This window comes from Protobothrops mucrosquamatus, unplaced genomic scaffold (assembly GCF_001527695.2).
Source record: "Protobothrops mucrosquamatus isolate PMUCROS unplaced genomic scaffold, P.Mucros_1.0 scaffold2229, whole genome shotgun sequence".
Taxonomy (NCBI): Eukaryota; Metazoa; Chordata; class Lepidosauria; order Squamata; family Viperidae; genus Protobothrops; species Protobothrops mucrosquamatus.
The window spans coordinates 52,196-65,384 of NW_015388319.1; the positions used below are offsets into that span (position 1 = coordinate 52,196).

General features: G+C 44.1%; 1 protein-coding gene across 1 annotated transcript; it reads right to left on the bottom strand.

Moving 5' to 3' along the window:
- Nucleotides 1–3,883: 3,883 nt before the first annotated feature.
- RASSF8 (Ras association domain family member 8) lies at nt 3,884–12,812 on the bottom strand. Its single transcript, XM_015824423.1, has 4 exons — nt 12,710–12,812; nt 8,506–9,392; nt 5,968–6,112; nt 3,884–4,005 (listed from the first exon to the last, which is right to left on the bottom strand). Exons 1-4 carry the CDS (start codon nt 12,810–12,812, stop codon nt 3,884–3,886), a joined length of 1,257 nt encoding a protein of 418 aa, XP_015679909.1.
- Nucleotides 12,813–13,189: the final 377 nt, after the last annotated feature.

Below are 13,189 nucleotides of genomic sequence, written 5' to 3' on the forward strand. Positions count from 1 at the left end.
GTCCACAAGCCTTAAAGTTGACAAGGTTGGACACCCCTGCCTTAGACTAATGAGAAACAGCTTCTACAAATATCATCCTAGACTTGCCAAAATTCTTCTCCTCTTTTTTTTTTTTTTTTTTAAAAAAATAGAATGAAAGATTTTCTTGGTATGTTTCCTTCAGTTCTATTCTCAGGAAAGATGACATGCAAAACGGAGAAGCAATAGGAAATGTAAGATCCTCTATTTCCCACTGGGGTCATCATACCTGCACAATTAATTTTGTTGCATATCTTTTGAAACGGATAGCTTATCGAATGTAATGTCGGGCTGCAGACTTCATAATATTTGAGCGGGAGGATTGGGGATTTGTAGAAAAATGATAAAAAGAGAGCAGGGAATGAGGTAGGATGATTTAGGCTGTACCTAAGGAGAAATTTCCTGGCTCCAGAACACGGTTTTCCATTACTGAAACCCCTTTTAATCACACCCCATCCAATCTGCGCTGTTCAGAACTCCATGTTGTAGTTTGGGACAATTCCGTTACCAGCTAAACTAAACTTACTCACTGAAGTTTTTGGAAAGAAAAGTTCAAATAGGGGCAGATGGCTTAATTCACAGCAAAGACAGGTCCTTATGGACTTGGTTTGGAGAAGCGTTGTAGGAGGCTAAACTTAAGTTTCAGTGCAACTCAACTTTTGTGATGAGTTCTTAGCTCACGGTTTGTACTTTGCACTGGATGAAAGAACTACTTGAATGAACGTGAAGTCGATAGCGGTGGCACTTCAAAATCCCTGCTCCAGAAGGAACACATACGATCGTTCTTGTGTGAAGCAAATCTTGGCTGAAGGACCCATTCGCACTGTGGAACCGCTGTCTTCATCTTAGCACTTTCCAGAAACGTGGACAGATGAAAGGCTGACCGCTGAGTTCTGGAAATTGAAGCTTACACATCTGGAGACTGTACACACTAAAGTTTGCACATCTGGAGGCGGCTGTATAGTGGTTCTTGGCCACATTGGGAGGATGTGCAGGCAGTTATATACCACTCAGGCATTGCATTAAGTACCCCTTAGAGATTGTACGCTGCTCAAGAAAATTCATTTGACAAACCAATTGTCCTTTGAACTTGTCCACCACCACCAACCGATAAACTTTTTTTCATGGTGTCAAATCCTGTTTTTATTACAATTCTAGGCAAGGAGAGATTAGGTTTCTCTTATGGAATCAGCAAAATCCAGAATGCAGCATTTCCAGGAAAGGAAAGGGAAGTATTTACGAAGAGTTTTATTCTATTGGGGGAATCAAACTTCTCTTTTGTTAAAATGAAACTTTTGTACGCACATACACACACTACTGGTTTTGGCTGGAGTTGGGCCCTGCACAAGATACGAGCGTGTATTTTTAATCCTTTGTCTGTTTTCTCTTTCTTGGGCGAATACGGACTATCTTAAAATTGGAGTCGCCTTTTTTTTCAGGTGAATGTGTTATCATCCCAAGAGCATTTTATCCATCACCCCTACTCTCAAAAAAAGTGAGTACAATTCATAAGGCCTGAATTCTGATTTTATAGTGTATCGTAATGAACATAAAAATTCCGAATAATTCTGAGACATTTTGATAATACTCAACAATGCAGAAACGTCCGGAAATACTCAAAATATAGTCTTGTGTTCTGCTTGACATAATACTTAAAATTGTCAGAAATCTAATTGCTAAAACAACTTACCACGAACTGTGACTTATGTGCTTATTCCTATTTTTTTTTCTGGGACATGCATTCTTCTTCTGTAAACCTATTCTATTATTTTGGGTAGTAATTGGGTGACAAGCTATGTTAGAAATAAATGTGCTTCTATTTAAATAAATGATCATTTCTTCAGAATCTTTTTGCATCATCACATTCTGGACTGAAATAACTTTGCAAACAGTTTATAGAAATATATACTGTATGCATATATATATATATATGTATATATATTCATTCTATAGGCAAGGCATTAGGGTGGAGCTGTCCAACTATTTCATATTTCATGGCCTGAGCATTTCTCATCAATTTTATGTACAGCCCAAACTAAGCTGGACTGATGGACCTGGTTTTGCAAAAAATAGGTTGTTAAGCAGCTAGCCAACTACCCCATAAATTGTAAGTGGCACAAATCCACACTATAATGGATGATTGTGCCTGTCCTGGCTATAATACAAGAACACTGTAGTGGTAAAAATAAAATAAAATAAAATAAACGGTGAAAAATTCCTTTGGCAAGACATTGGACAGGAGATATAGTATTTTGTTCTTTGATAGGCATATTCCTTATGGCAAAATATCTTAAATATAAACTTCATTATCATAAAATGCTATCTAACTAGGAGGTCTTGAAATGCTAAATCTATCTTTACAATATGGAGTTTCAGGCCCGGGGATCTTTATAAGTGGGAAAAATCCATTGGCTACTAAAAAAAAAAAAGGGGGGGGGGAGAATCCCACAATGGCCGTAACACAAGAAAACCCACCACAAAACAAACTTCAAAACTCATTTTCTTTTAAGCTTCAACACGTTTGGACGTTGTGACTCTTTGTGGTGATGGAACACCACATTGTTTCGATCGTCACACACATTCATTCATACCTGTGTAGACTCTTTCTCTCTCTTTCTTACGCACCTACACACGTACACAAACACAACTTTCACGCTGCAGGCATGGCATCATTATGGGCAAAACCCAAGTTATACCTGACCTAAAATGGAACTTTATCCAACTTTATCCAACTTCAACTCTCTTTCAGCTACCTTACAGGAGTGGACATTCCTAGCATGACCATTTATGAAACATACTAAAGCTTGCAACCTAGTAGTAACTGGGGAAAGCTATATGTTTTGCCTTTTCTTTAATATTTAGGATCCCTCACCCTGAGCTGCAGCTTCATCACCACATCCCCAACTACCAACAGGTTGGGGAAGGTCTACCAAGCTCTTATCAACACATAATGTAAAGCAGGGGTCTTCAAACCTGGCCCTTTTATGACTTGTGGACTTCAACTCCCAGAATTCCTCAGCCAGAGTACCTGGCTGAGGAATTCTGGGAGTTGAAGTCCACAAGTCATAAAAGGGCCAGGTTTGAAGACCCCTGGTGTAAAGTGATGCTACACAAGAGTAAAGAAGGACAGAGGGGAGAACCTAATTGAAAATGGCATCTTAGATAGCAACCGCCATGGATGGGGATAATGCAGTCCTGCTCTAAAGACCTGCAACTAGAAACGATGTGCCCGCATTCACACATGTTCTTCAATTAAAACGAAATAAATTAATCCCTAATCCAACTGCATAAGAGCAGAGGTAGGGAACGACGGCCCCTTTATGACCTGTGGACTTCAACTCCCAGAATTCCTGAGACAGCTATGAGGGACTTCAACTCCCAGAATTCCTAAGACAGCCATGCTGCCTCAGGAATTCTGGGCGTTGAAGTCCACAAGTCATAAAAGGGCTATCGTTCCCCACTCCTGGCATAGAGAGTGAGCATTTTTTTGGGAGGGGAGGGGGGACTCTGATCAGCCACGGATGCCTGCCAAGAAATATTTATCCAAATGCTTCAGAAACAGCAGTAATAATATTTAAAACGAAACAAAACAAAGAAAGCTATTTTGACATGGCTGTTCTGGAAACAACGGCCTCCACCGTTCTGTTTCTTTTTTCATCGTAATCAGCGCCCGGCGCGGGACTCCACGCTTGTTGCAAATCGGATTAAAAATCAGGCAATGAAATGCCCCTGTGTGGCAGTTTTAGAATGCCAGGTTTGGTCTTCCTTCTTTCTCCATACGTCACGGGGAGAAGAAACCCAACAGGAGGAAACGGGGTGTGTGGTCCTTGGTATCTTGAAAAGTCCTCTCCAGAACTTCAGGCTGTTATACGTAAATGCCCTCGGGGTTAAAACCAGAGGACAGCGGGTTCTGCAAGATCCGGAGGTTGCTGGGAAGCTGCCTTGAGGAACTCGGGCGTTTGAGGGAGCTGGTCTGAAAGACGGGTTCTGTGGGAGAAGAACTAGGTTACTATGACGTCTTTGAACATGGTTATCTTAACAGGTTCCGCCTAAACGTGGATTCCAAATCCCTAAGGGTGGAAGAACCGATGGAGGAACGAGTGTCTCCATCCATGTTGAGCTCCATCATTAATCTTATCCTCCACCTCTCAGTACAGGTGCTCCTCGACTTACGACAAGTTCATTTAGTGACCGAAGTTACTTACAACGGCACTGAAAAAAGTGACTTATGACCGTTTTTCACACTTACGTCTTGTTGCGGCCTCCCCACAGTCACGTGATCAAAATTCAGAGGCTCCACAACTGGTTCATATTTACGACAGTTGCAGCGTCCCGGGGTCACACGATTATTATCTTTTGTAACCTTCGGACAAGCAGTCAACGGGAAAACCAGATTCACTTAACAACCATGTTACTAACTTAACAACTGCAGAGAGTCACTTAACAACTGTGGCAGGAAAGGTCGTGAAATGGGACAAAACTCAACTTAACAAATGTCTCGTTTAGCCACAGGAAATTTGGGGCTCAATTGTGGTCGTAAGTTGAAGACTAGCTTGTGGTTATAAGTCAAGGACTACCTGTACCGTACCCTTATGAGATACTCAACAGAAGAAATAGTAATAGACTTATGTACTGCTTCACAGTACATTACAGCCCTCTCTAAGCGGTTTACAGAGTCAGCACATTGCCCCCAACAATCTGGGTCCTCATTTTATTGACCTCGGAAGGAGGGAAGGCTGAGTCCACCTTGACACGGTCAGGATCGAACTGCTGGCAGTGGGCAGAGTTAGCCTGGAATATTGCACTCTAACCACAGTGCCACCACAGTTCGGTAGGAAGAAAAAGAGAGAGGGAGGAAAGGAAAGGAAAAAGGAAAGGAAAGGAAATGCGAAAGGTAGGGTAGGTAGCAATAGCACTAGACTTGTATACTGCTTCATAGTCCTTTACAGCCCTCTCTAAGCGGTTTACAGAGTCAGCACGTTGCCCCCAACAATCTGGGTCCTTATTTTATCGACCTCAGAAGGATGGAAGGCTGATTCAACCTTGACCCAGTTAGGATCGAACTGCTGGCAGTGGGCAGAGTCAGCCGGCAATACTGCATTCTGACCCCTACGCCACCAGGAGAATAGAATAGAATAGAATAGAATAGAAATTGGAATGAATAGAATAGAAATAGAATAGAAATAGAATTAGAATAGCATTTAGACTTATATACCGCTTCACAATGCTTTTACAACCCTCTCTAAGCAGTTTAGAGTCAGCCTCTTGCCCCTCAACAATCAGGGTACTCATTTTATCGACCTCAGAAGGATGGAAGGCTGAGTCAACCTTGACCCAGTGAGGATCGAACTGCTGGCAGTGGGCAGAGTCAGCCAGCAATACTGCATTCTGACCCCTACGCCACAAGGAGAATAGAATAGAATAGAATAGAATAGAATAGAAATTGGAATGAATAGAAATAGAATTAGAATATCACTTAGACTTATATACCGCTTCACAATGCTTTTACAACCCTCTCTAAGCAGTTTACAGAGTCAGCCTGTTGCCCCCAACAATCTGGGTCCTCATTTTACCAACCTGGGAAGGATGGAAGGCTGAGTCAACCTTGTCTTGTCTCACCAGCTTTTCTCGCTACTCCTAATGCAAGGGTCTCCAACCTTGGCAACTTTAAACCCTCGCTGGCTGGGGAACCCTGGGAGTTGAAGTCCATAGGTCTTGAGGTTTCCAAGGTTGGACGCTCCTGACCTAATGTAGCTATCTTCTCCCTCTCCTTTACAAAGGAGGGGCCTTCTTGCTTGTGTGCAAATTACTTGAACCTGCCCACATCTATCCAAGCCTTTTTTTGCCCAACCCTCAAAAGACCAACGGGTGAACTTTCAACGGATCCCCCTTAAGACCTGTCTTAGGAATGGGGGGGGGCAGGAGAGTGTGCGATCATCTCAAAAGTACCTTTCTCAAGCTCTGGGTGTGAAGCCTCCAATTCAATGGGTTCAGCCGGAAGGACCGTGACTTTTGTCCCCGTCTGTTGGATGAACTGTTGGAGGTTGACTTGACGCAGTTCTTTTGTCAGCTGCTCCAGTTCTTGTTCTCTTTCCTAAGGAGGAGAAGAAAGTAAGACAGATTCAGCAACAGTGATGGAGTTGGAAGGGACCGTGGAGGTCATCTAGCCCAGCTCCCTTGCTCTGGCAGGAGACGATGGCTGCCCAGTCTTTTCTTAAAAGCCTCCAGTGATGGAGCACCCACAACTTCTGGAGACAAGCTGTTGCCTTGATGGATTGCCCTCCCTTTGTTAGGAAATTCCTCCTTAGTTCTACGTTGCTTCTCTCCAAGTTGGTTACTTTCCAACCGTTGTTTCTCGCCTTGCCTTTTGGTGCTTTGGAAAATAGTTTTTGACCCCCCCTTGTCTTTGTAGGAGCCCCTCCAATATTGGAAGACTGCTTTCATGCTTCCCCCCCCAGTCCTTCTTTTCATTAGACTAGACTGGACATACCCAATTCCTGTAACCGTTCTTCGTACGTTTTAGCCTCCAGCCCCCCTAATCATTTTTGCTGCTCTTCAGTGGACACAGATCTGCTGAATGGGAGGTCATCTAGTCCAGCCCCTCGCTCTTGCAGGAGACCTATGTTATTTCGGATCGATGGCTGTCCAGTCTTTTCCTAACAGCCTCCATTGTGGGGGCACCCACAATTTCTGAAGGCAATTTGTCCCACTGGTGAATCGTTCTCACTGTCAGGGATGATTCAACCGGACAGTTCTGAACGATGTTGCTGCCACTTAAGAGAAATGAGAATGGTGTTCCAAGATAATGCAGGGCCAATTTTCAATCCTCGCTCCACCCAAACCATCAAAGGAAGTTATTCTGTCCCAATCTTTGGCAGCTGAACAGTCTCTGTTGACTTGAAGCCTCCAGGTAGAAACTCTTTCAAGGATCAAACCAAGCAGAAACAGTCCCTGTTCACACCGGCTGAAGGAAATTCACTACTTATTATTTCCCAGCAGGGAGACTCAGTTGGCATCTCAAAGACAGAGCAAGGAGTCCTGAGAAACCTGGTTCTGGTAAAGGAATCCGGCTTGATTGATGTTCCCTGGAAAACCAACGGTTGTCTGCGACAACAGGCCACTCCCAAACCCCTACTATTTATTTCCCAGCCAGGGAGGGGCTGGCTAGCATCTAGGTCAGGGGTAGGCAACCTTGGCTCTTTTATGACTCGTGGACTTCAACTCCCAGAATTCCTGAGCCAGCATGGGGGAACTATGGTCCCCTTCACAACTCGTGGACTTCAACTCCCAGAATTCCTGAGCCAGCATGGGGGAACTATGGCCCCCTTCATGACTAGTGGACTTCAACTCCCAGAATTCCTGAGCCAGCATGGGGGAACTATGGCTGCCTTCATGGCTTGTGCACTTCAACTGGCTGGCTGGCTCAGGAATTCTGGGAGTTGAAGTCCACGAGTCATAAAAGAGCCAAGGTTGCCTACCCCCGATCTAGGTCTTCTTTTCCCCAAGATTCGGCTTATTGCCTTCCGTTGCTCTCCTCTCCTTGCATACACCCATCTGGGACGGCTCCATCTGTTCCTCCCCTCACTCAGATCAGGTCCCGAAGACAGCTGCCTCTCTGCCTGGGCACAAACAGACGGTCCTGGCTCTGCCTCTGATTGGGCTTCATCATCAGAGCCTTACAAAGGTTCTGAAGTTGACCCAGTCTCCTCCTCCTCCTCCTCCTCTGACTGCCGGCAGCCGACTGACCACAACACGTGGAGCCTTAGCACGACTTTTCTATTACGAGACAAGGATTATTGACCCAAAACCGATCCTTTTGGGTTTTGCGGATTAGATAGGCTTGTTGTTATAGAAAACATTAGTTATGTACGGTATTTTTACTAGGTATACTATCAGGGAAATACGATAAAGAAAGCGTGTATTTAATGTTGCACGTATTAACAGCAGCAAGAATTGTATTTGCTCCGTATGGGAAAAATAAGGAAACGCCATCCGAAGAAGAGACAATTAAGAAAAATATTGGACTTTGCAGAAATGGATAGACTTACACTGAAGAGTAAAGAAAAGGAAGACACAGAATATTTCCAAGCATGGGATGTATTTTACCAATGGCTGGAAAAACGGGGTAGAGATGAGGAACTCAATATGTATTGTTTAGTGCAGTGTTTCTCAACCTTGACAATTTTAAGGCATGTGGACTTCAACTCCCAGAATTCCACAGCCAGCAATGCTGGCTGTGGAATTCTGGGAGTTGAAGTCCACATGCCTTAAAATTGTCAAGGTTGAGAAACACTGGTTTAGTAAGACAAATGGACTCAGACAACACGTTTACTAAGCACTTACGAATTGTAATCTTAGAAAGCTAATAAAATGTTATAAAAAAAAGTATGTAGGGTATTATATAAAAGTAAAAAGTCGAGGTATTTCTGCATTTCGTGTTTTGATCGACTCATAAAATATCTGAAGACGGAGAAAATGGACCCCCACCTGTAACCGCTTGGCCGCTTGACCCACAGACCTTTCCACCGCTTTGATGCCATTTTCCAGGCGGAGACTTTGCTGGCCGTGGAGGTCAAGCTCTCGTCTGACTTTGTCGATCTTCTCTCTGACTTCTTCTTCGTTGACTTTAGCCTCCTGGACTTCCCGTTGCAACTTCTCCGCTTCCAGGCCGCTTTCCATGTGGTGGATCTGGACCACGTAGTCCTTCAGCTTGCTTTCGCAGTCCAATATCCTCTGCCGGATCTCCTGCAGCTGCTCCTTCAGCTGCTTCTCGTTCTCCTGCTCAATCTGGAGCTCGTTCTCCCAAAATTCCTCCTCCTCGATCTCCACCTCGTTCCGCTTGATCTTCTGCTCCAGCTTGAGGATCTCGTCCTCCAGGCTGAAGCTGAACCTCTGCTCCCAGTATCTGATCTCGGCCTCGTTGGTGTCCAGCTGTTTCTCCACCGACTGCAACTTCTCCGTCTGGAGGTGCACCAGCTTTTTCAACTCATCCACCGTGGTCTTGCAGTGGAGGACCTTCTGCTTGAACTCGTGCTCTTTGCTCTTCCCAAAAATGTCCATCAACCCTTTGGCGCCGCCGGTGAAAGTCAAGGACTTGCGTTTGGGCTCTCTCCTTTTAATCGACTTGTCGTTCTGAGGCCTGAGCTTGGCCAAGGGAGGGAGGCTCTGCCGATACAAAGTCCTTTCCGGGATCCGAGCGACGCTGTCCGAAGTCGGCCGCTCGCTAAGCGACGGCCCGGTACGCCGCAAGACGAGTTGCACGTCGCTTGCGTACTGTCCCCATTTGTTCAGAGAAATGATCGGATTTTCGTGAGGCGCTAAATGTCTTTCTGTATCTCTCCATTTTTCTATCAAGGTATACCTTCCGGTACGGCCTAAAAAAAAGAAAGAAAGAAAGAAATAAGAGCACGGACACAGAGGTAGTCCTTGACTTATAACAGTTCATTTAGTGACCGTTTGAAGTTACAACGGCGCCGAATAAAGTGCCTTATGACCGCTTTTCACACATACGGCCATTGCAGCATCCCCGTGGTCACGTGATCAAAATTCAGATGCTTGGCAACCGACTCACATTTATGACCGTTGCAGTGTCCCTGGGTCATGTGATCGCCTTTTGTGACCTAGTCAAAGGGGAAGCCAGATTCATTTAACAACCGTGTTACTAACTTAATAACCACAGTGATTCACTTAACAACGGTTGTAAACGAAAGGTTGTAAAATGGGGCAAAATTCACTTAACAAATGTCTCCCTTAGCAACATAAGTTTTGGGCTCAATTGTGATCGTAAGTCGAAGACTACCTGTAATTGCAATGACAGGAATGAGCCAGCAGAGGGCAGAGGTGCACCACAAAAGCTCCAGACACAAATTTAAAAAGTTAAGCTAATCAAACTATTTACTGCACTGGTAAAGTAGTTTATGATAACTTAATGGAATCTACATTAGCCCCACCAGTTTGCAAGCTAGCAAGCCACGTCGTCAAAAGTATTACAAAAAGCCATTTCATAATATTAACAAATTACTTAATGCACTGTAAAAGTAGTTTATGATAATTTAACCCAAATTTACACGAGCACCACCACTTTGCAAGCGAACAAGCCGCGTCTACAAAAGTTATCGAAGTGGCATGTATAAAAGTCACTTCCTAACACGAAGAAACTGCTGCATCGGTACAGTAGTTTTTGATAATTAAACTACATCAAAAAATTTTTAGGTTGAACTGAATTAAACATTTAAATCAAAAACCCACATAAGAAGGGGGAAGAAGTAAAGCAGAATCGGACCTGCAAGGTTTTTTTTTACTAGTCTATGTTAATAAAGGTAGTTTTTAGTCTTTGTCGAGGTTTATTTCTTGATCTGGACTGACCAAGTGTTAGCAATTCTTTTTTTTATATAAGTTTTTTATTTATAATACAGTTAAAACAAAAATGGACATAACGTGACATTCCAGAATAACTATTCCTAACAATTTGTTACATATAATTAATACATCATTCTTAATCTCTAAATAAACTTATTCTTCTATACAATACAATTATATATATACAGGTCCCCAACTGTTTGGGCACCAGGGACCGGTTCCATGGAGAAAGGTTTTTCCACGGACCGGAGGGTGCGTGGTTTTGTGTACTGCCCGCATCCCGCAGATGGGGCTTTGCTTGTTTGTGCGGCCAGGTTGCTGGCATGTCGTGGCCCGGTACCGGTCCACAGATGGGGGGGTTGGGGACCCCTGGTCTAGAAGACTGTCAGCAGCATTAAAACTACCCAGGTGCTTACAAATGGCATCTTTATGGGTGCAGGGACTGGAAACTCAATACAAGCCAGTTGAGAGAGAGGGAACTATCAGTACTACTGCTTTGGAAACCCCAGAATGCAACTGTGTTCTGAACCAGCCAAGGTGAGACAACCTCAATGTTCCCTCTACTACCGGCGTTCCTCGACTTACGACCACAACAGAGCCCCAAATGTATGTTGCTAAGTGAGACATTTGTTCAGTAAGTTCTGCCCCATTTCACAGCCTTTCTTGCCACGCTTGTTAAGTGAATCCCCTCTGGTTGTTAAATTAGTCACACCGTTGTTAAGCGAATCTGGCTTTCCCCATAGACTTTGCTTCTCCGGAAGGTCACAAAACGGAATCACGTGACCCCCAGGACGTTGCAACTGTCGTAAATATGAGTCGGTCGCCATGATCTCGTGACCATGGGATTGCTGCAAGGGTCGTAAATGTGAAAAACGGTCCTAAGTCACTTTTTTCAGTGCTGTTGTAACTTCGCAGGTCACTAAACAAACTGTTGTAAGTCGACGACTAACTATATCTAGCTGTCAATGTTCCAGGCAAGAGCTCTCCTGGCTACTAAATCTTCCAAATAGAGTTGAGAAACTTTAGATTTCTCTTAAAATCTCCTGCAATTAAGAAGAATTATCTCCCGCCTAGTCTAGCGAGACCTCGTTGATCAGAACAGATTAGACTTGAGATGTCCAGGACACATGAAACCAAACCTTCAGATCTTCCAAGTCTTGCACGTTCTAAAATGTTTATCATGAAAATGTAGGGAAGGACTTTAGTTCCAAGAATACTGAATAAAACATTTTGAATTCAGAACTCGATAAGCTCATGAGCGACTGTGTTGAATCCAAAATAGCTGTTCCAACACTAGAGAGCTATGATCCCGTTCTGAGCTCAATGCCACTCTGTACTGACTTAGAAGCAGGGCTTTTCAAGATCAAAACGGTTCAAATTCAAAATATTTTATATATCCCATTGAGCTCAGGGACTGATCTAAGAGCCGTTGTCCAATTCAAAAGGGAAATCAAATTGGAGGCGGGATAACATGTTCTGTCTCTTGGGACATCTCCATAAGGGCTGGGAAGCATACAGTGATGTCCGTCAACCACATTTGATCTATAACGGTTACTCTCCTCTGCGTAAACAATTATCCTTATTGTACTTGAGTCGTGATCTGAAACCTCGCTAACTTTAGAAGAGAATATTGGCAGCTCAGGGTTGAACTGTGGGGGTCCTTGGTGCTCTTTGAGCTTGGTGGTCTTCTTACAGACGTTTCATGACCCAACTAGGGGACATCATCAGTGCTAGAAGGGAGAGGAGTTTGCTTAGAGATTTGAACCTATGGGGGTCCTTGGGGCTCTCCGAGCTTGGTGGTTTTCTTGCAGACGTTTCATGACCCAACTAGGAAACATCATCAGTGTTAGAAGGGAGAGGAGTTAGCAGGGAAGAGGAGGAGGAGGAGGAAGAAGAAAAAAAGAAGAGGAAGAGAAAAAAGAAGAGGAGGAGGAAGGAGGAGGTGGTGGTCCTTGGTACTCTGAGGATGGTGGTTTTCTTGCAGACGTTTCATGACCCAACTAGGTAACATCATCAGTTTGGACAGGGGTAGGCAACCTTGGCTCTTTTATGATTGGTGGACTTCAACTCCCAGAATTCCTGAGTCAGCCATGCTGAGAGGAAAGGGAGAGGTTTCCAAGCTGAGCCATGCTGGCTCAGGAATTCTGGGAGTTGAAGTCCACGAGTCATAGAAGAGTCAAGGTTGCCTACTCCTGAGTTAGGATGATGTGGAGTACAGTGTACACTGATCATATTACCAGTTTGGTCAGGACAGATCCAATGATCCCACAGAATTAATGATAACCCCTTCCCACTCACCTCCTCCGTAAATATCAGGACCGCATATACTCACCTATAGCCTGGGCAAGGGCTATAACCACTTCCTGACAAGTTGTAACTTCTGTGACTCCACAAACAATCCTTTGGACTCCGTCGACCCACACCTTCAGCTCCATGGTCTGCAGATCACCTGTCGGCCATGCATATAGTCCTCAAGGTATCAGGTCATGTTTACAGCTATGTCTGGTAGTGCCAACATGCTGGGCAATTATTATCTGGAAAAGACGGAGGCAGGTGAGGTTAAAGGGCTATAATTTAAATTATGTCCAAGAAACTAATTGCAGGATTTTTAAGGCCCAAAGAGTTTTCTCCCACATACAATTTTGTGCTTTTAAAAATTGTGAGCCCAACATTTCGGTTGCTAAGTGAAACATTGGCTGGGTTTTGCCCCACTTTATGACCTTTCTTGTGACAGCTGTTAAGTGAATCGCTACAGATGTTTAAGTTAGCAACACGGGTTGTTAAGTGAATTTGGCTTCCCCATGTGACTTTG

What these genes read in the sequence shown, in the direction of transcription:
- RASSF8 (XM_015824423.1), bottom strand. Translation starts at nt 12,812, where the DNA reads ATGGAGCTGAAGGTGTGGGTCGACGGAGTCCAAAGGATTGTTTGTGGA. An exon ending in AGCCCTTGCCCAGGCTATAG is followed by an intron (nt 9,393 to 12,709) that starts GTGAGTATATGC and finishes TCTTTTTTTTAG; the next exon opens with GCCGTACCGGAAGGTATACC. An exon ending in ACACCCAGAGCTTGAGAAAG is followed by an intron (nt 4,006 to 5,967) that starts GTACTTTTGAGA and finishes CTTCTCCCACAG; the next exon opens with AACCCGTCTTTCAGACCAGC.